At 46.9% G+C, this 23,249-nt stretch overlaps 1 protein-coding gene across 5 annotated transcripts in view; it reads left to right on the top strand.

Moving 5' to 3' along the window:
- The window catches only part of LOC126529757 (inactive histone-lysine N-methyltransferase 2E-like), a 392,924-nt gene that overhangs the window by 242,386 nt on the left and 127,289 nt on the right, over positions 1-23,249 (top strand). For 4 of the 5 annotated variants that reach the window (XR_008612213.2, XM_055070020.2, XM_055070021.1 and 1 more), the window contains 2 exons: positions 3,718-3,825; positions 22,925-23,175. Coding sequence is in view for 4 of the 5 variants with exons in the window: in XM_055070020.2 (XP_054925995.1) it covers positions 3,718-3,825; positions 22,925-23,175 (359 nt within the window). In the remaining variant the exon portion in view is untranslated. The remainder of the gene's footprint in view (positions 1-3,717; positions 3,826-22,924; positions 23,176-23,249) is intronic. The other variant, XM_055070022.1, reaches the window with a different exon arrangement.

Here is a 23,249-nt window from a genome sequence, read left to right as displayed (position 1 = left end):
AGCTTTACTTACGCAAAGGAAGCCTGCACACTGTGGTCAAGAATTTCGGGCAGTGATCTTTTGTGCAACATAACAGTATTGTAGATTAAAGCACTACTGCTCCTTTTTTCTTGTTTTTCTTTTCCCTGGTACTCACGAAAAGTAAGGTGCATGCTTAGGATACTCAGGAAATATAGTGGGTATAGCGTAGGGTTTCAGGCGTGGTTTATCGCGGTGAATCTCGTGGACAACGCCGTTCACGGTGATAGAGAACGCGCGTTCGACTAAGCTGTTTTCGAAATGTTTTTTCACAAACCACAGCAGTTGGTGCCGGCCTTCTGTCCGCTCTCCTGATCATTCTTGCCCATTCTGCTGCCGCTTCGTATCAGTGTTGGAGTGAACAAGGATGCACGCCCTTTGTTCGAGCGGTAACCGCTTCGACACAACGGCACAAAGCAGGTCCTCTTCTTGCACTGTCTCTTCGGCATTTTTTCACCGCCGCCGCATAGTTCTTGTAATGACAGGCGCACGAACACAGCAGCGACGCACTCACTCTTTGACAACACCAAGAACAAACACGCAACGCTGTAATAACATTGAAAACACCAACATAGAAACCGACGCAACAGCTGCGAAACTGATATGTGAAGCAGACGACACGCGCAGTCTGCACTCACCCGTGTGGCAGCGACCTCTGTCGGCCACCGTGGGCATTTATTGCAGGCGGCGCCACGCTCCTCCATTGAAAAGAGCAGGTGCACGGCACACTAGCCAGTATATTCTAGGCACTATAGCCGCGCGGTTCTTTATTCTATGGCGCAGTGCACCCGGAGCTCGAAGACAGGGTGGCGGATTTCATCCACAAGCATCGTGCCAGATCTTTGCCAGTGACAGCAGAACTCATCTGCATCAAAGCTATTGAAATCGCCCGAGAATCTGGACTGCCCAAGGAATAATTCAAGGGCTCCATTTATTGGGTTCGTCGCTTCATGCGATGCAAGGGATTCGCACTTCGACGGCACACATCAATCTGCCAGAAGCTGCCAGAGGCATACGAGGACAAGCTGGTCGAATTCCAGTGCTATGTTATCCGTCTCCTGCAGCAGCATGGCTACTTGTGGGGACAGATCGGCAATGCCGATGAAACGCCGGTGTGGTTCGACATGCCGTCGCCCGCCACAGTGTGCGAACGCGGCGCAAAAGAAGTCAAGCTTCTTTCTACGGGGAACGAGCATTCGCGCTTCACGGTGATGCTCGCGTGTACTGCAGACGGCAGAAAGCTGCTCCCATACATAATATTCAAGAGAAAGACGCTGCCGAAAGAGGCTTTCCTGCGGGATGTCGTTTGCGTGAATGAAAAGGGCTATATGGACAAGGCCCTCATGCTCAATTGGATTAAGACCGTCTGGAATCGGCGAACCGGCTCACTCCTGCGGTGTCCGAGCATGCTCGTCTTGGATGCCTTTCGCGGGCACTTGACCGCAGGTGTGAAGCAGGCACTCCGCGACGGAACTCGCCGTCATTCCGGTAGGCATGACGACAACACTTCAGCCATTGGACGTCGTGCTCAAAAAGCCCTTTAAAGACCGTGTCCGTGAACAATATAATCAGTGGATGGCCGGCGACAACCCGACGACCCCAACCGGCCGGCTGCGCAGGCCGCCTCTCGCCACTGTGGCCACATGGGTGTCGCAGGCTTGGCGCTCGCAGCCCGACGATATGGTGGTGCAGGCACTCAAGAAGTGTTGCATTAGCAACTCCTTGGAGAGCACCGAGGATGACATGTTGTGGGACGCAGCCAGTGAAAAGCAGTCATCTTCGGACGAGAGTTCAGACAGCTCAAACGAATGAGCAGGTGACTAGTCTGGCGGCACCACTAAATAAAACGAAGTTTTGTGGAATTTTTATGTTGAGTTCTTTGCTTCAATGTAAGGGGGTCGACCTATAAACCGCATTATACGGTACACTGGAGCCAGAGAGCCAGGCCAACTTCATCCCTTGAGCATCTCGCGGATAATATCGTAATAATAGATATAATGGGGGTGATAACTTTGAGGCTAAGGATCCTGGGGAAAAAAAAAACTCGGCTTACGTTCAAATGAATACAATTAGCATTTTGTAATCTACAAAATGCCACTTTTCAAGAAAACTATTTATAGATTACAAGTACACAGATAAACATAATTAGTAACATTACAAAGTAAGCATTGTTATGAAATTTGAGATGTAGCATTTGAAATGAACCGAGTCCCGTACATCTATTTAGAATTGAACATTCTTTCTAGAAGCTTTATTTATTTTATTTATTTATTTATTTATTTATTTTATTTATCAATCATATGTTCAAGGCCAGAGGCGTTATAGAGTGGAGTGGCTCAAAAGAAAATGTGGAGCATAGAAAGTAAACAAAATGCAGAGGTTAATATGAACAAAACACAATGCTAAAATACAAGAGGTTCTTTCTATACAATGTTAGCTGCTGTGTCACAAAAAAAGAAGTTTCTGGTTATACAATGTTAGCTAAAGTTTCACAAAAAAAGCTGTTATCGGTAGTATTTACGATATCAGCGGGAAGGTGGTTCCAATCTATACATGTGTGAAGGAAAAAAGACTGGGAAAAATGCTTTGTGTGGCATAGATAGGTCCCAACTTTAGGACAGTGATCAACATGCTGCGATACATAAAGGGTTCTTGTAAAGAATTGCGCGTGCAGTGTAGGTTGATGATAAATTCTATGAAAGAGTGCTAGACGTGCAATTCTACGTTGAACAGACAGCAAAGGAAGACTAAGATTATGTTTCACTGAAGAAATGCTCACGGTTCTATTAGAAAAGATAAATTAGAAAAGATAAATCAAACTGAGTTATTTTGGACAAGTTCTAAAGCCGTTTTCAGCGTATCTTTGCCAGCATCCCATACAGAAGTAGCATATTGTAACTTAGGACGTATTAGTGTTTTATAGAGTAGGCGTTTTAGGTTACAAGGTTAGCTAGCAAAGTTACGGCGCAAGTAGCCTAAGATAAGGTTAGCGTTGTTAATAACGTATTCAGTGTGAATTTACCATGACAGGTTTGTAGTAACATGGACACCTAAGTACTTGTAAGAGTTAACTGTTTCTAAAGGAACGCTGTTTAAGTGGTAAGTGGCATGTTGGCGAAAAACACGGGATACATGTAGTACTTTACATTTGTTAATATTTTGTTTCATTAACCAAGAGTTACACAAGTTAGATATTGCATCAAGGTTAAGTTGCAACCTGTTAACGTCGGTTTCGTTGGTTATTTCACGAAAAATAACACAGTCATCAGCAAACAAGTGTACGTTAGAAGGCAGTGTAGCAAGAAGGTTGTTGATATAAATGAGAAAAAGGAGAGGGCCCAGAACTGAGCTTTGGGGTATCCCAAAATGTACATCGCTGAAAGAAGAATTAAAACCATTAACTGTAACAAACTGAGTTCAGTTTTTTGAGAAGAGCTTGATCCACGTGAGAAGGTTAGGATAAGTTGAACATTTAACACGTGAGAATGTTAGTTTAATAAGATAACAATTATAAGTTTCATTGCAGTTAGTCACTCCGCATCATTTTTGCATGAATTTCAGGGCTCCTAGCATTGTGATTCAAAATCTTTTCATCTGCACAATTGCCTCGAGACACACTGCGGATGGTCATCGGTCCCTTCTAGACAGAGACATCTGAGAAGCCATTGATGTCGTGAACTACGGACATGCTGTGTGCAGGAAGGAAGCCCACCGCTGGCGTCTCCCGACTCCGGTGGTCAGGAACCTGGAACAGGAGACGATGGGGACCTGCCAGACTCTGGTCACAGCAGCCGCAGGCGAAAGATGGTGAGCCAAGTTTCCCTCACATTGCTAGCAAAACCAGGTCCCATGATATGCCCACCCAAGGGAAAATCTATAATTTGGCTTGTCTGAGTTCGAATCTGACACCACCATAAAGAATTTGCTTTTGATGAATGCGCAAGACGTAGAAGATGACAGGAGAGTGCATTTCGTGTTCTCTGGATGCCAACTGGCTAGTATAGAATGAATAGTTTCTTAATAAGGATGACTCATCATGGCATACTAAATGAATACAGTAGAACCTCGTTGATATGTTTCCACTGTGTACAGTGCCAACGTTTGCAATCGAGAACACAAAGAATTATCCAATAGAGTTACGCTCATCATTTACCTGTTTTACCAGTTGTCGGCACCAACGTTCAGTACGTCGCCAAACTGCAATCGTATAATATGTTTTGTGGCTGCGAGATCCCGTGTAAACAAGAAAATGCGCAAGGTGTGCGCGGCCAAGAACAGTATATAGCTGCCCGCGTGGCAGCTTCACGGCAATACTCACCCGCCCGTCTCTTAGTTTCTTATTCCGGTAAATCTTTGCCTGCATCATTATACACAGCATTCACAGCTATCACTGCCAATCCTATTGCAGTAAGCATCTTCGCCTATCTGTTTCATAGCACGTGATTCCATCGGAAACATAGCGCATGCTTTTAATAGGCAATATCTGAAACGTGCCGCCGTTCCTTGCTGCAGACTGCGATCATATACGTTTTCTGCATGCTAGATTCCGTGTGTACAAGAAAAGGCGCGAGATAGGGTGTCTCTCCATGCCATCTCGTCATGCCGCAAGGCATGCTTGAAGATAATGCCCAACAAGCCATTCTAAGGCACTTCAAGGCTCTGGATTTCTGTGCCAAGTTTCAAAAGAAACAAGCCATCAAGACGCTGAGGAATCATGATGCTGTCGTATTATCTGTCTCTTAAGCAAACAGATTCTTTAGAAATCTTTACTGACAAAATAGACAAGGTGGATTGGCCACTCCACGCGATTGTTTCGAAGAGGGACAGCTGGCAGCATGCCGCGGCTTTGTTTCTGAAGCAACACCTCTACCAAATTAAGGGACATGATCTGTGTCTCATTCGCAGCTCTAGGAAGTTGTGCAAGCCCTTTTTGTCCACTTCCATTTTCCTTTTTGTTATTTTCTGCATTTCAGTTTCCACTAGAGCTAGTTTCCCTGATGTTTTCCGTGGCTTCCTTGTCTATTGGCCTTGCGTGGTCCTTCTCTGTTAGCGAGGCCATGCTTACTCACTTGTTGTTCGATGTGGAATGTCTCGACTTTCCGCGCATATTTTCATAGCACATGTAGCTGTAAGTTCAGGAGTGCACCTATTTGCACCTTCACAGATGCGCAATGTTCTCTAAGCCCATGATTGAGGCAGCGCCCCCGTCTGTCCAATATAAGCCTTTTGCACATGTGACGAACTTCGTGGCAGGCCTATTTTCTTTCCCTGTTATTTACTTTTGGGCACATTTTGACAGCAGAGAGGGAGAAAGGCAAAAGATGGCCAGGGCTGAGAATCTAGGCAGCATAAATGTCTACTGAACCAACATCCAAAAATAAGACCAGGGTTTGTGTGTAGGAGTAAGGAAGAAAACTGGGCAGTCAAAGGGCAAGAGGTCTTCCCTTCGATGGTAGGTTATCCGAAGATCATTGATGGATATCAATAAAAGCAGAGGATCAAGGACGACACTGCTTACCAGAACTGACCTTAGAAAGATTCAATAAAACGTTATTCACGACTGGACTGCTGACGTAGGAAGAGGAAGTTCTGAAGCCAAGACAATGTTAGTTGAGCAATCAGAGTGCAGATAGTTTGGTGATTAAGCAGCAAAGAGCCACACAATCAAAAGGTTCTGAAAAGTCTTTAAAGGGACACTAAATGCAAATACAGTAAAACCTTTCTAAAACCATACCCGCTTAAACAGTAGTTTAATTTTAAAAATAGTAAAGTCAAATCCCCGACTCAGCGACCATTGAACATAATGCATTTTGTATCAGCATAAACCGTACCAGCTTATTGCGTACGTGTCTGTTAACACGTGGTGTTTCCACTTTTCGTCGTGCAAACTCCGCGGTGCGTCGTCCACATCGAGCGGCCCGGCAGAACAACAAGCCTCAGAGATCGGAACAACAGCCTCCAAGCACCCTGTGCGTTTGCACGTGAAGCCAGATCAACATCAGCATAATTTCGGCGCCGTGCCAGAGAGCGTTGTGGCATCGTGCAAGTGAGGACTCGTGTCATGCCGAAGCTTGTATAAAAAAGACGCCGGGTGCTCAGCATGGAAGAAAAACTAGACATTGTTCGTGCTGTCGAACATGACACAAAGAAGTCGGCGCAGGCACGCAACAGGGATCTGCTGTTGACTACGGTGTGTGGCATTTGGAATGCGAAGAAGTTGCTCGACAGCGCTGCTGCGACCATGAAGAGATATCGGCTTCGAGGTTCGACTTTTCGTCATCGTTGCCTCTGTTGTTGCCAAAGTGTGGACTAGTGACAGGGAGGAGGACGACACGGAAAGCGATAGCACGGGTGATTCAGGCCCAACAGTGGCAGAAGCTGCACGTTACCTCAGCCTCATGAATGCAATCATTGCGACAAGAACAGCACCCCGCAACTTCTGTAACACTACCGCACGCATGCACGGAGAATACGTAACGCGAACGAGGAATCTGCCATGCGACTGTTTGCCGAGAAGAGGGGGCTGGCTGAAAAGCTGGCACGCAGCTTCGATAAGTTTAAGGCCGCTGTCGTCGCTACTAGGCCGCGGTGGCATCAAACGAAAATAACACTTTTGTTGCGCGAAGTTAATAAATACTGCATGTTTTTTTACCCTTTCATCGCACTGTCTCTTGGTTCCGTGTTCCATTTTTGACAGGTAAGTGGGCGATCTTGTGCTATTTCGGTTAAACAGTACTACGTACGGTCTAGTACGCAATTTTTCCGAGCTCCGGCCAACTACGGTTTAACAAGGTTTCACTGTAGTAGGTCTGGCTAAATTGATAGATTAGTGCTCGAGAATCTCTTAAGACGTCTATATTACCGCAAACAGAGCCTTAGTAATCGAGAAATTGAGGCAAATGCAGGACAAGGTTAGAAACTCTCCTGGGACATTCATGTACTTGCCCAGTGACGAATGCACTCCTCACTTATGTCACTAGTACTCCACCACTCGTTATAAAAACATTATATTGCATTATAAGACAAAAGAAAATGCTACTTGTCCGGTTCTTTCATTTTGAGAAAGAAAAACTCGTCGGCTTTACCCTTAACAATGATGTGGGCGATCGAAAGGTTTCATTTTCACTCGACTCTGCGCCGCCCGCGCTTACGCTTTTCAGTAGCTTCGTTATCGTGCAATGCTGCGCTGGTTTTGCTGGCTCGCGAAGCTCGTACAAACTGCAAGTGGCTGAGAATTCCACTTTCATGTATTGTCGCAGTACGCCTGAACGGTCCACGCCACTTGACTAAAAGAAGCTGCAGCGGCGAATCCACCGCTCTTTTTTGGTGTGTTTCTCCATGGCGGCGTGTTCGCGTTTCGTGCAAAAAAAAACGTACCGCCGTCTGTCGGGTGTCTTCTTACTCACCGACGGCAGCAAAGGGCTGTGATGGCGCATGCAACGTCACCACTCCCCCTGTTTGGTGGCGGGAGATTTGAATTGCGGCAAAGGTATTTGCACCCTTCAGATGCAATTTTATCGTAAACTAAGTCTTTTCTTGTCACGAAAGAAGAGTTGCGAGGTTTCCGGAATTATATTTAAACAGTCCACGTCGACTTAGTATTTACCTTTGGTGTCCCTTTAAAGATATTATCTTCATGCTTCATCAAAGTCTCATTGCTCGTTGTTATTCATGTTAGAGTGCAGCTCAGTTATTTCCTATAACTACTCGTCCTATACAATGCCCTTACTTACAATTTCAAGCACCCAGGAAGCACTACAGAAACAAGTCAATATACAGTGGAACCCCGGTATACATGCCCCGGTTTTGCAACGATCCAGGTTTTACGACGACTTAGCGAAGTCCCCATAAAAGAAATGCATTAAAAACCGAGGTTATCCGACGCAATTTTACGCCTGCCCGCGTTATACGACGACCCATGCGAAGTGCGGGACAGAATGGTGGACGAAAGCAGCCACCCACAACACTCGCTGAGCTGAAACAGTAGCACCTTTTCTTCTCCACAATCACCTTCTCCCTCTCTTCTCGGTGGCGTCGCGTTGGGGAAGCGTTTCTCTCCCCCCACTAGCAGCCGCCCGCGACGCCCACTGTGCTGGAATAGCGCCTTTTCTTCTCCACAATCACTTTCTCCCTCTCTTCTCAATGGCATCGCCTCTCATCGCATTGGGGAAGGGTTTCTCTCCTTGCAGTTTGCCTGCTGCAGATCACTGACAAGGTAGCCTGGAAAGGTCTAGGTTTATCACACGTGTTCGTCGTAATCCTAGCGACCAGCATTCAGCAGAGGTTTTGAGTTGTGTGGAGCAACGCAACGCACGATGTCCCGAAAGCGGACAGTTCTGTCTCTCAGCGATAAGCTTAATATTATCGAGGAAGCAGAAAAAGCGGCATGGAGCCACGAAAGCCAGCATTTCCCGGGACCTTAAGATACCCAAATCTTCGCTTAAGACGATCCTGGCAAACAAAGCGGTGATATTGCAGAATGCCAACAAGTTCAAGCTCAAGCGGAAAGCGGCAAAAGAAGGACAGCATGAGAAGTTAGAAAAGGTTCTCGTCAAGTGGCTGCTTCAAACACGGAGCTCTGCGATCAACGTTGACGGCGCCATTCTAAAAAAAAAAAGGCGCACCTTGTGGCATTGCGTCTGGGCATTGACGACTTTCAGGCATCAAACGGGTGGTGGCTGGATCACTTTAAAAAACGAAACAGGATTGTGTACAGCCGCTCCTATGGAGAAAGTCCACTTACGTGGACGTTTTGACGGTGAACGAGTGGATGGAGTCGCTGCCAGAGATGATTGCTGCATACAAGCCCTGCAGCGTTTTCAACGCCGATGAGAGCGGTATTTTTTACCATATGCAGCCCGAGCAAACCCTTGCATTTAAGGGTGACAGCTGTCATGGTGGCAAGCGTAGTAAAGAGCCTGTGCCGGCACGATTCAGTGCTAACAACAGTTCCGAGAGGCTGCCCGTGCTCATTGTTGGAAAGTTTGCAAAGCCATGGTGCTTTAAGAACTTGAAGACGCTGCCGTGCAGCTGCAACTTCAACAACAAGGCGTGGATCACGTCTTCGCTCTTCAGCAATGTTTTGCACTAGCTGGATAACAAAATCTGTGCTAAGGCAAGGAAAATATTGCTTTTCGTGGACAACGCACCGTGCCACCCGCCTGATACATCCAGCCTGAGGAACATAAAGGTTGTTTTTTTTTCCCGCCCAACTGCACAAGCCGGCTGCAGCTGCTGGATGCCAGCATCATTAAGTGCATCAAGCAAGAGTACCGGAAGCAGTTAGTGCAGCATCGGCTGGCGGCTATGGAGCACAGCGAGTCGGAAGAAAAGATCACTGTGCTCGACGCCATGGATTTTATTGCCAGTTCGTGGAACGCAGTGTCATGAAGCACAATCGCTAACTCGTTCAAGCACTGTGGCTTTAAGCGAGAGACTGCCTTCTCTGCTTGGGACGCAACAACCTCGATGCCACTCGAGGCCGATGCAGGCTTCGCCGATGACGATTTCGAGGGTTTAAGCCTTACCACGACCTTCGCCGAGTATGTGGAGGTCGACAACAACATTGCGATCTGCGGCGAGGTGTCACTGGATGACGTCATCGAGGAGGCTATGCCTAGTGCCGACATCGCTGCGATATTGGACGAGGATGACGTCGACGCCACGGATGCCATGCCTGTGCCTACTACATTCGCCGAGGTGCTACAGCACATAGCATCCGGAACTTCATCTGTTCACGCGACGCTGCAGAGGACCTCCTTTTGGACATTGCCCAACTCGAGCGAAAGCTCTTGGTTCACGGATCAAACAAGGTCCGAAAGAAACTGACAGACTTTTTTAATGTTCGTACCGGCTGGCGGGAATCACTGAAGTGGGGAGTGGAGTGCCGTAAAGGTTTGTTTGAATAAAGCATGATTAGTACCTGTACTACAGCATTAATTCTTATTGCACTTACTTTTTTGGTAATTAGGGTTTCCAAGCCCTGCAGAGTATGTTAGTAGTTTACATTGAAGTTTCTTGTAAATCCGTCGCGCGAAATTAGCATTTTTATAGGCATAAGTTATGTTTGTATATTACGACGCTTTTTTGCGGTCCCAAGAAAGTCGTATAATCAGGGTTCCACTGTACTTGGGGAGCACTTTTATAACATCCCGAGCTCAGTGAACTGTTCAGAGACGTTTCTAACACAGTGATTAGAAAAGGAGGATTTACCAACTTGTGTGTCAAAGGAAAAATGCAGTAGAACCTCGGTCATATATGTTAGAAAAAACAAGAGAAAAAATGTACTAAACAGGAAAACGTACAATCTGAAGTCACCAAAATAGTTGACGGACTCAGCTGTAGTTGACATCTATGTAATCTGTTGCGGCATGGGATGCCGATGCGTGCCGAGCTGTGGTGAGGCCCCAAGATCCACGTTGTCATTTCTGCAGCTCTTCAGCAAGCTGACGTTTGTGCGCCTCGAATTTGGCCTGAGTTGATTTAATTAATTAAATTCTTGAGTTTTACGTGCCAAAACCACGACACGACTATGAGGCACGTCGTAGTGAGGGGCTCCGACTTAGTTTTGACCACCTGGGATTCTCTAACGTGCGCTCAATGCACTGCTTTTCCCCCCCATTGAAATGTGGCAGCATTTGATCTCGTGCCCCTCTGGCTTAGCAGCGCAATGCCAAACCCATGGCAGGTAATTCGGCCTGGGTTAGGAGCTTCCGTGGACAGAGCGCCTTGGCGGTAAGTTATGACATGCTCGCTCGGTGTGAATCGTTGCAGCGCAAGGTGCCGATGCCCATTGAGCTAAGGAGCTAGCCCAAGGGGACAGGGACGTGCATTGTCGTTTTTTTATTGCAAAACTGAAACTAAATTGAGCTAATGAGTGAAACCTGAATACGATTACGCCAGAGCAAAACATGATTCTCATGCGTCGCCACCTGCTGCAGGGAACAATGATGCATTTGGGTTATTGCCTATTAAAAGTGTGCAGTACGCTGGTACTGGAGATTTGCTGGTACCAGAAGAGGAAACTGAGTGCATGCCGGAATTTTCACGTGACATGGATGGGTGATTTGTCCTAATGGGCGCATCGTGTGTGCTTTTTTTTTTTGTTGTTTGTGTGAGATCTAGTGGCTGGAAAACATATCATATGATTGCAGTTTCGGGAATGTATCAGCCAGTAAAAAAAAGGAGTGTAACTTAACTGTGTTGCGTCATTTATTGTGTTCTCAATCACAAATGTTGGCACTGGGAAATTGTACAAAACAGGATGATATCAATTAGGTTCTGCTGTATAATGCTCCATTTGCTTTGAAGGAACTAAACAGGATACTCTGTGTTGGTAGAAAGGACAGCAGTAGGACCTCAATATCCATAATTCAATGCTGGCACACCTGTCCCCCAAGCATCGGTAGATACTTTCCTTGAATCTCTCAAAATATATGGAAATCTAGAATAATGCTAAAAGATGAGAAAAACGCAATAGTAGGGCCTTTTCTAAAAGTAGGTAAATCACTTACATCTCTGAGCAGCTACAGACTGTGGTGTTCTCACCCGTGCTCTTGGGACAAAGGAACGACAACACAGTAGTGCAAGCAATCACAAGGGAATTTATTGCACGTTTCATAGACTAATGCCTGCTAGCCGAGTTGCTATCCACAAAACATGCCGATAGGCGCGCGAAAAATCTAGGAAGTCCCACTCACCGCGATTGGATAACGAGCGAATATGTTCGCCCCATGCTAGATCCCAACGCCTGGTCGTTACAGCGTACGGTCACGCAAACGGTGTCACGTTCGAACGAGCCCTCTCGAGACGGTCTCGCAGAAGCATGGATCGGCGCACTCGTGGAACATCCGTGCAGCCTGCCAACCCCAAACCAAAGAGGAAGAGCCTTTTTTCCATGCCCAAGTAACCCCGCCGTTAGGTGGCATTAGCAGCACATCACTCGCGCCACCTCTTGTACTTCGCTTTAACCACACCGACTGCCGCGGGCATCAAGCCACGCGGCGAAGCCAGATTACAGGAGATGGGAGCTATGCGGGAAAACAACATATCAGGGGATGCGTGAAAGTCGCGCATCCCCACAGGACGTATTGCCTTGGCAAACTGTTTGGAATAATCACATGAAAGCACTGTCAATGCAAGCACTCTCGACCCCTCACTTTGACAATTCCAGTGCAATGGTCAATAAGATAGAAAATAGGGCGAATTGGTGTAGCTCCATGGTAGCTGCAGCATGAAAGATGTGGACGAAAGGAATAGAAGGGGATGCAATACGGCACTGACTAACAACTGAAGTTTATTGAAAGAAAACACGGAATATATACCATGCATAACATGGCGAACACCCGGCACATATGCAGATACACACTATCAAAAACAACCTTCACCTCAAGGAAGGCACGTGTTTCGATGCTGGTACAAAGGTAAGGGCTGATTAGCCACCATAACAACGAAATTGCTATGGCACAAGGCAACTCAGTGTCTTTAATCGATGCAAGGTTACCTAAAATCCTGCGAAAGTGATAGTGGTGTTTCTGAAAATGATCGTTTGAGAATACTACCCTTGGGTGCTTGGTATCTTGGCCGGTAAAGCATAAATGGTAACGATTGTGCACCAGTATCATTATAAAAGCTCATTAAAAAAAGTTATCATTTTGTAAATTCTGCATGTCTAGTTTTATCAGATTGTGATCGTTTAGATTTTGCTGTATTTTTCCTTTAATAATGGGGGGAGCGGTAAATTCAGGTGCACATTTATTGTCAATAAACCCATAAAAATTTGGTGTACATGAAATTGGAGAATGCATTTCAATTGGTGAATACTGCGTAAGTTGCACCGGTATGTAATACGCACCTATTTTAAGTCGGTCCACCCATGTACACTCAATGCAAAATGCCAAACTTGCCCATTTCAGAACAGTAAATTCGCATAAACAAAATTTGTGTAAGCCAAAAATTCTACCTCTGCTCCTCTTAGGTGTAGTAAACCAACATTTATTGTATTGCACATGGAGGCCTCATCCCCTGATGCAGCTTCAACCACTTCAGCCCTCAGCATTGCTAGGTGACCGTTGTCGGCCTCTGAATAACCTTCATGCAATGTTGTAGGTACGCCATTATCATTGCCTCTGTGGCACAGCGTGCTCGAAATTGACATGTGAACAATAACACGCACAACCAAGCCAGCCTGAGCTCCAGCATAAAAGAAAAATTGCAGGGTTTCTCAAGATCTCTTTACAAAGTGAACGGTGAAAGCCTACTCTTCCTCCTCTTATCATTCGCTTCTTTCTCTTTGCCTCTTCTCTTTCTCTTCTTTCTTTTAGTCATTACTGCTCACTACTAAGCATTTTTAGTCATTTGTAATCAATTTTGGTCATTACAAGCCGTTGTTAGACATGTTGGCCATGTCATAGTCATTAGTAGTCATTACAAGCCATTTCAGTCATTATTAGTAATTACTGGTCATTACTAAGCGTTTTTAGTCATCTATAATCAATTGTAGTCATTACAATTCATCATTAGACATATTGGTAATTTCGTAGTCATTACTTGTCATTACTAAGCATTTTTAGTCATTTCTAATCCATCGTAGTCATTTCAAGTTGTCGTTAGACATATTGGTCATTTCATAGTCATTACTAGTCATTTCAGTCATTACTCATACGGCTGCTGACACGTTCTTTTAAATCAATTTTCTTTTCGGTATTTTTTACTTGCAGCCCGTCGCGGCAGCTTCACGTGCATGCTCGCGCGAGCAAACGCCGCTGGCCCGCTGCGAAGCATAGACGAAAACGCGCGCAGTAATAAATTTTGGTGACCAGACTTCGTGGGTAGCTTCCACAGCGTTGCACCTGAGGTATGAAATGGAGTATAGGCTTGCCTAGTGGCATTCGACGTACGGTTGCAGTTATCGTGTTTACCACACGGCGGTGCTAAAACTGCCTATATCTTTATGTCAACACTAGCATGGAGCACACATACCGATTCTTGATCGAGCCACAGTCACAAAGTCGTCGAACCATAGTATGAATATTGCACATATAATACCTCTGGCCATCTCTGGAATTGTATGATAAGCAACTTCCATGACTGTACCCCGCAGCACTGCATGTGCGCGCTTTGAAACGCAGCACTTATGTTCGCGATCGTGTATCAACACTCAAAAAACCACGGGACTACTTTAGACAAGCAGCGGCAAGGTGCTTGTCATCGCAGAATTGCACCCGTGTTTACAATCTAATGAGAAGTTAGTGCTTCGGCATTCTTCCAGCAGCAAGTTCCCAGTGACACTTTAGCGCATTTTTCTCCCGGCATTGGAACCTGCAGCTACATAAAAAAAAAAAAAAAGAAGTACCAGCTAAGATTTCCAACGCGCGAGAAGGTGCACACATCGCTGCCGCCGTTGCCGCCATCGTTTTCCGTATCGGCTGTCGGTTCGAACATGTGCGGCGAAAATACAAGCTGTCCGAGACAGCGAGAACGTTCCATAATGCTTACAACTTAGCTATGAAGCCAGAACAGAACAGCGTGCTACGCTCTGAAACGGCGGCGCCGACCGGAGACTGCAGCGATAGACGTCACTGCGGCCCCGACCAATCACGGGCAACAGCGGCATTCGCGCGATGCCCTGAGGCGCTGGTGCGCGTTTTCTTGGAAAAACAGCCGCTTGCGTTTGTTTCCACCCTTTTTGAACCAGATATTCGTGTTCAGGGGACTCAAAACTGTAGAATGCCGCAGAGAACTCATTTTTTTCGAAAAGTGTTTCAGCTTCCCTTTAAGATCTTGGAAAAACGCTAACATAATCCTAATCCATAAGAAAGGGGACGCCAAAGACTTGAAAAATTATGGACCGATCAGTTTACTGTCCCTTGCCTACAAAGTATTTACTAAAGTAATTGCAAATAGAATCAGGAACACCTTAGACTTCCGTCAACCAAAGGACCAGGCAGGATTCCGTAAAGGCTACTCAACAATAGACCATATTCACACTATCAATCAGATGATAGAAAAATGTGCGAAATATAAACAACCTTTATATATAGCTTTCATTGATTACGAGAAAGCGTTTGATTCAGTCGAAATCTCAGCAGTCATGGAGGCATTGCGGAATCAGGGTGTAGACGAGCCGTATGTAAAAATACTGAAAGATATCTATAGCGGCTCCACAGCCACCGTAGTCCTTCATAAAGAAAGCAACAAAATCCCAATAAAGAAAGGCGTCAGGCAGGGAGATACGATCTCTCTGATGCTATTCATAGCGTGTTTACAGGAGGTATTCAGAGACCTGGATTGGGAAGAATTGGGGCTAAGAGTTAATGGAGAATACCTTAGTAACTTGCGATTCGCTGATGATATTGCCTTGCTTAGTAACTCAGGGGACCAATTGCAATGCATGCTCACTGACCTGGAGAGGCAAAGCAGAAGAGTGGGTCTAAAAATTAATCTGCAGAAAACTAAAGTAATGTTTAACAGTCTCGGAAGAGAACAGCAATTTACAATAGGCAGCGAGGCACTGGAAGTCGTAAGGGAATACATCTACTTGGGGCAGGTAGTGACGGCGGATCCGGATCATGAGGCGGAAATAATCAGAAAAATAAGAATGGGCTGGGGTGCGTTTGGCAGGCATTCTCAGATCATGAACAGCAGGTTGCCATTATCCCTCAAGAGAAAAGTTTGTAACAGCTGTGTCTTACCAGTACTCACGTACGGGGTAGAAACCTGGAGGCTTATGAAAAGGGTTCTACTTAAATTGAGGACGACGCAACGAGCTATGGAAAGAAGAATGATAGGTGTAACGTTAAGGGATAAGAAAAGAGCAGATTGGGAGAGGGAACCAACGTGAGTTAATGATATCTTAATTGAAATCAAGAAAAAGAAATGGGCATGGGCAGGACATGTAATGAGGTGGGAAGATTACCGATGGTCTTGAAGAGTTACGGAATGGATTCCAAGGGAAGGAAAGCGTAGTAGAGGGCGGCAGAAAGTTAGGTGGGCGGATGAGGTTAAGAAGTTTGCAGGGACAACATGGCCACAATTAGTGCATGACCGGGGTAGTTGGAGAAGTATGGGAGAGGCTTTTGCCCTGCAGTGGGCATAACTATGCTGATGATGATGATTAACCTCTACCAATCTCTATTATAATGTTATCATTCACTGTCCCTATCAATCATTTTTCATTTTTAATATGTCTCTAATTTGTCTTCATATGGCGTGATGACGCTTCGGCGGACACTCCGGTGGTCTTCATCATGAGCCTAGAAAGGCTTTCACCTTAAAAAGTGAAATGGTGAGCATAAGCTGGAAACACTGAGTTCTGCTCCGGGCAACTGATGATGAGGATAAGCATGTCGTGGTTTTTGTACGGGGTATATCATGGGTGTCACAAAGTAATAATAAAAGACTTGTGGCACCCTTTAGTTACTCATTGTGTCAGTTCCGTGGGTTTAACCTTTCCAGAAAAACTAAACTATAACAGCAAGCTATAGCATGACCTATAACCACGGAGGCCTCACTATAGTGGCCTTCACAGCTTCTGCTGCATCACCTGCATGGCGAGCCCTAGAAGCTCACAGTCGTACTAGCTAATACAAGATTTGACCTCTCATATGCTGCATCGGGGCGCGTGGTTCCTTGTGCTGTCAACTTACGTTATTTCGACTCTGAAAAAATTGATCGAGTTATCTGGAAAGTCGAATTGAACAAGATGTAGAAAAAATGCCAAAGCACCCGGGTGGTTCATTTGCGAATATTTGTCTGAGCCTAACACACCCTCGAATCAAATGTGTGCCCACTTTCTATGTGCTGAAAGCAGAAGACTAACATAGATATACAGTTAAGCTCCTAAAGAAAGCTTAACGCGCACTCGATTTTTTAGCAGGGGTCGAATATGTGTCGCACAATGGTGGCTGGTTTCCTAAAATTAGCTTTGCCACACAGTTATTTATAATCAGCTTCCCCGCAATACATTTGTTTATTGGTGAAGCATCCAAATGCCGCAAAGGCAGCTTTGGTATTGTGTCCGATTGCACCACGCAGGCAATTATAAGCCCAATTTTCCTGAAAAAAAAAATATGTATATGTATATATGCATTAGAACTGGGTAAATATAGTATTCAGAGATTCTGAACTACTGTGCTTGCTTGAGAAGCTTCCCAGGCAGGCTGCAAATAGGTGTTTTCGAGAGCACATGACATTTGTCCAACGCATTCACTGTCCACTGAGCTCTGCCGATACAAACGCTGCCACTAAAGGGGCTGCTGTTGATGTCACCATAGGGGTCAAGTGTTTGCGTGCTGGCTGGTGAAGTTAAAATTATCCAGTGAAGGCCAATTTTAGAAATGAAATAACGACTGTTTCAGTCTATAAGGAATGCATGTTCACCAGCCGGGACCTTCGGTAGGGATTTAATAAACTGTAGTTAAATTAACAGAAGTCTACTGTACCTGCAAAAAAAAATGCAGATGATGGTTGCTCCAGCACATCTTGTGTCATACATATATGTCGCACTGTTGTATAAGACGCATTGGCAAAAATTTTGGGGAGAAGAAATGTGGCTTATACACTGAGAAGTACGGTAATAACAATCCTGCATCAATAATAAAATACACTTGCTCCAGACCAGAGTGTCAAAGCTAAACAAAACTTTCATCTCGGTTTAGTGAAAACAGTTCATTTCCAGTTAAACTCTGGAGCAAAAATTAGTGGTTCATGCATAACATGAAAAGAATTGCAGGAAAACAATGTTAAATTTATTTTTTGCAAATGTCTACCTGCGTTGCGTTTTCTTGATGCCTCTAATAGTTGCAACAATAACTTATTGTGGAAGTGCACCTCACAAAAGCAATACATCATTTCTATCCACCTACCTAAGTTTCAGTAGCAGTTAGTGAACGTCCCCCATCATTGGACGGTCACTCATTTAAAACAGTCGTAAGTGCATAGCTAACTCCCCTGCCTCCTGATGAGCCACCACAATGGCGCTTCCACTTGTAAAATGACAATGTGCAGCCAGAAGTGCAGGAGTTGACCTGGAGTGAAAGAATACTCGGTTTCCATTCCATGCAAAAACAGTGAAAAATGGGCGTTTTTCACGTCTGTGTCAGACTTATCCAGAATCACAATTTAGCAACTCCCAAGTGCTCTGAATGGAAAGTTAAACTGCTAACAAAGAATTTCTCCCAAATGAATTTGGGCTGTGACACAGGTGTTCGTACATCTCCTCGAAATCCTTGAAAACTGTCGAATTTGTGAAAACAGATTTAAGTGCCCTTAGTGCCCCTTGAAAATAAATGTGCTTCTTGAATTTCTTGAAAACTGGGCTTAGGGACAAGTTTTGAGCATTCAAAATAACAAACTCCTTGTAGGGGCTTAGCCATAGACTGAAGCAAGGTTTGGGTACAGGCTAGTTGGTATTCCATGGTATCAATCATCACTTACAGTGCATACATAGACAAGGAGCAAAAAGGACGACGAAGACAAGCGCTTGTCTTCATCGTCCTTTTTGTCCCTCGTCTATGTATGCACTGTAAGTGACGATTGTTAGCCATTGTGGGAGATACGTGGTTCTCCTCCGTACTCTTGGGACAAAGGAACGACAACACAGTAGTGCAAACAGTCACAAGGGCATTTATTGCACCTTTCATAGATCCATGCCTGCTAGCCGAGTTCATATCCCCAAAACATGCCGATAGGCGCGCGACAAATCTAGAAGTCCGACTCACCGCGTCCTCGCGAGCGAATATGTTCGCTCCATGCTGGATCCCAACGCCTGGTCGTTCGCGTGTATAGTCACGCGAATCGTGGCCCGTTCCAAGGCGGCCACGCGAGGCGGTCTCGCAGATGCATCGGTCGCCGCGCGCTCGCGGGAGACGTCCTCCGCCGCGCGCCGACCCGCCGGGAAAGAGGGTCGCTCCACCCGCGGCACGGCACGTCCGTGCTGCTTGCTGTCTCCAACCCAAGAGGCCAAGCGCCTTCCCTTTCGGCGCCCGAGTAACCCCGCCGCGACAGTCGCGCCATCTCTCGCACCGCGCTTGTACCACGCCGCGGGCGCCAGGCCACGCGAGCCGTGCGGGAAAACAGCATATCAGGGGATGCGCTATGCGGGAAAAACATCAGGGGACGTGCGAGAGTCGCGCATCCCCACATCCCCCCAACCTTAAATCACTTCTTATTCCGGCGAAACATGTCACACGGTCTAACATTAACCCGTGCTTCGCGAACAAGGTGGTACATGCAACAGTGGCCGCGCCGGGGAAATGTCCACACGCTGTCCGTAACATGCGAGCCGACTGTCCTTGGGGTACACCGCTGGCGTCCGCCGGTCACAGCAGCAGCTTTGCAGACTCGACGGCATCATCCCAGGCCAGGACTCCGGAGACGACGACGCAGTAGTCGGTACGAGCAAGCGTCGCTCGCGCCGACGCGCCCTGCTGGCAAGAGCCGCCGTAGCTGTCGGTGACCGCTGGCTCCTTTGTCCGCCGCCGAGGGTTGTGAGCTGGATGCAGGAGGCCGCCGAAGTCGCTGCGCCGAACTGGCCACAGCATCACCATCGCCCGGGGTGACTCGATCGTAGTCCGGGGCAGCAGCGCAGACGATGTGCAGGTGGCCGCAAGCCAGGGGTGACTCCAATCACGCTGCGTACACTCAAAACACTCGGCAAACACTAAAGTAGTGCAAGGGAGAGGAATTCTGCATGCGCATCGCCCACGTGGTACGATGTTCAACTCTGCTAGCAAAAGATCGGGCAGCTACTCAGATGCTAAGTTCACGTGAACGAAGCTCGCTTCCTTGAGCCGAACGAGTAATTTCAATTCGTGCGAGGCTAAATAGAATGAGGGAAGCAAATTGCAACGCCTCAACGCCACGGTCCACCAGGTTGTGTCCCTCCACGTGCGACAGGCAGCTTCGTAAAGCCTTAGGCCTAAAGCGTCGTTACTCTGACAACAACCGGCATCCAAAAACAACACGCAAAATGAGCGCAAAACAGGCAGCCGCGAGGAGACGTTAGCTCTGTGAGGTGGTCCTACTCCGCTCGGTGCACACAGCATCCGAGTTGACGGCGCCCACCGTCCCAGACGGTGTCGGAGCGCCCGGTGCCAGGCCGCAATACCAGTCAGCCCGTCGTGGCACCCGTAGCCCGCGGCCACCCGGCTCCCAGAGCCGCGACTTCATTCGAGTCAAAGAGATAGAAGAAGCTATTTACATAAGAAATTCGGACCACCCACGAGGCTTCCGTACTCAATCGCTTCAGGCTTGCCACTGCTCCGCGGGCACTCAGCCTCGCTCTCCCAGGATGCAGACCACGTGGCTCTCGTACTGACGAATTTCATTTAAAAAAAACACTTGCGAAAAGGCTTAGCATGTTGACATGTTCAAACACACTACAGCCACCGCCGCCTCGCTCAAGAAAGCACGCCGCCGACGCTAGCGATCAAAATCCACGCTAGGCCTACGCTTCGGTTCAAACAAAGGTCTTGAACGAAGCAACACTTAAAATTATCGTCCGATGCCCCAAGAGGTCCACGTTGGGCAGCCAGATGTGGGAGATACGGGGTTCTCCTCCGTACTCTTGGGACAAAGGAACGACAACACAGTAGTGCAAACAGTCACAAGGGCATTTATTGCACCTTTCATAGATCCATGCCTGCTAGCCGAGTTCATATCCCCAAAACATGCCGATAGGCGCGCGACAAATCTAGAAGTCCGACTCACCGCGTCCTCGCGAGCGAATATGTTCGCTCCATGCTGGATCCCAACGCCTGGTCGTTCGCGTGTATAGTCACGCGAATCGTGGCGCGTTCCAAGGCGGCCACGCGAGGCGGTCTCGCAGATGCATCGGTCGCCGCGCGCTCGCGGGAGACGTCCTCCGCCGCGCGCCGACCCGCCGGGAAAGAGGGTCGCTCCACCCGCGGCACGGCACGTCCGTGCTGCTTGCTGTCTCCAACCCAAGAGGCCAAGCGCCTTCCCTTTCGGCGCCCGAGTAACCCCGCCGCGACAGTCGCGCCATCTCTCGCACCGCGCTTGTACCACGCCGCGGGCGCCAGGCCACGCGAGCCGTGCGGGAAAACAGCATATCAGGGGATGCGCTATGCGGGAAAAACATCAGGGGACGCGCGAGAGTCGCGCATCCCCACACCATAGACACTGATTCTCGGGGAACAATTCTAGATGTTTTCTTTAGAATGTGTCACTAAATAATTGTGATGTGGCATTTCCAATGCCACCAATGACAGGTTTGTTTAAATTACTGTTGCCCTTGGTGAGCTAGACAAAGCCAGGCCAAGCCGTGCCACCATTGTTTCTTGTTTTGTTCGTTTGTTTACACCACAGCCACTATTATGGCCTTGGGCCTGGCAGAAAGTAGGTTTCAGCTATTTGGATTTAGCAGGATGAGTGACTTAATTTGGCCCAAGTCAGGCTTTACGCACCACTGTTCCAGAAGGACAACAGGAAAGTCAACTTGGAAAAGGGACCTGAAGAGCTTAAAGCAAGCGTCCAGCTTAGCAGCTGCTTGCCTACAAGAAATTTCAGCTGAGAAGGAGGTTTCGGTGTTTTTCAGTGTATCTGTGAATATGATTTGTACCCCCTCCTTGAATTTTGGTCATGGGCATCCTTGAATTCTTGTTGAATTTGGAGCTCGAACATGCTATATGAACCCTGGGGATGTCTCACTCTTTTCACGGCAGCACTTGTTCTGGGGTGTGTTGGTTTGTTTGTGGTTGTTTAGTTGGTTAGTTGCAGGATGTGTTGAAAAATATTACACTGGACCTGCCAGCTATAACTACCACAAAAATTTGAATGTAGAAAAGTAGTCCATCACTAGACAAGCCAAGAGGCCCATGCTTTTGTAAAAATAGGAGCAAATGCTCTGCTTTTGTGAAAGCATGCATAGTTTTCAATTCTGAGTCCAGTGAAGGAGCGAAAATTTAATTGTTGATATGTGTTTGTGCAGTGCCAACTCAACATGCAGCAGAGTCGTGCTGTGTGTTCATTTATGTTTGAGTTGGACATGGAGGTCAACAGCAATAGTTGCTGCCTAGATGGAGACTAGTGTAGGCATAGAGTCGCTTTTGTGCAAAATTCTACACTTGAAATACAAGTGGATGCGTCACAAGGGTCACAGAAGTAGGCATTTTTGATTGCAAAACTGGGAACAAAAAAAAGTTGTCATTATTACTTGCCAGAACATGACCTCTTAGATTAGTGGCAACCCACGGTGCTAATCCCAGCATATTGTATGCTAGCACTCTTATCATATCTACTTATCACCAAGTGTGTCTGCTTAGGTGCTATTGAAAGGCTGCTAATGGGGGACAAAGAAAAGGCAGCTTTGCCACTTACCAAGATCACTTGAGTAGTATTCAGGACTCATTTATTATCAATTTGGTCCGTGTGAAATTTTATCGCAGTTGTCTTTTAAGTTCCTGTTCCAAGTCCTTTCCTACAAGTTGGTTCTTCATAGCCTAATAAGCGTTATCTCCCTCAGCCATAAGGTTTAATGTAATCCATTATATTTGGAGTGTTCAAATGGTAAAGAGTAGCTGTTGAATCCAGGCAGTGAAAAAGTGCCAATATGGAGTGGAATATTTTATATCGAAATGTAATGCATTTCTTGTGCTTGGAAGTTTTGTGTATGAAAACCAGCTGCTGCACTCCAGTGGCCATCTAATACTCATCTCCCTGAAATTTGCATCTTGCGTGAAATGGTCACCCTCATTGACACTGCGAGGGAAGTAATGCGGCTCCTTCACAAATGATGGCACTCCCCTAGCAACTGGAGTTTATCCACTTGAGTTGTATGCCACCAGAAAGATGTGCATGGCAGTCACCACAGTAACGAAACTAGGTGCGAGAATGCACCTCGTGTCAAGGATAGAACTGCAGTCTCTTCTCGTCGTGGTTTTCACAGACCCGGGAGGAGCGCAAGATCGATGCCATCATGCGTGCCTTTGAAAAAATGGAGCGCACCGAGAAGCGGCGCCAACAGGCCCTGGAGCGGCTGCAGCATCGAGGAGGGAGGGCTTCGATGGATGAGGGCAGGGGGGACGAGCGCTCCAACGAGGACCACCCAGCGGCCGGCGACGCCGACCACCCCGCGGCCGCCCTGCCCCCCGAGGAAGCGGAACGCTTGCGCTCGCTTCGAGGGCCCACTCGCAAAGGGTCAGTGGCTGCACCAAGTCGAGACCACTCTTTCGCTTTTTGTTGCTGAAAGGTGGTAGTGCTGGTACATCACT

This window comes from Dermacentor andersoni, chromosome 9 (genome assembly GCF_023375885.2).
Source record: "Dermacentor andersoni chromosome 9, qqDerAnde1_hic_scaffold, whole genome shotgun sequence".
Classification (NCBI taxonomy): domain Eukaryota; kingdom Metazoa; phylum Arthropoda; class Arachnida; order Ixodida; family Ixodidae; genus Dermacentor; species Dermacentor andersoni.
Note: the sequence above shows the minus strand (reverse complement) of the source record. Positions and strands in the feature narration are given on the sequence as shown.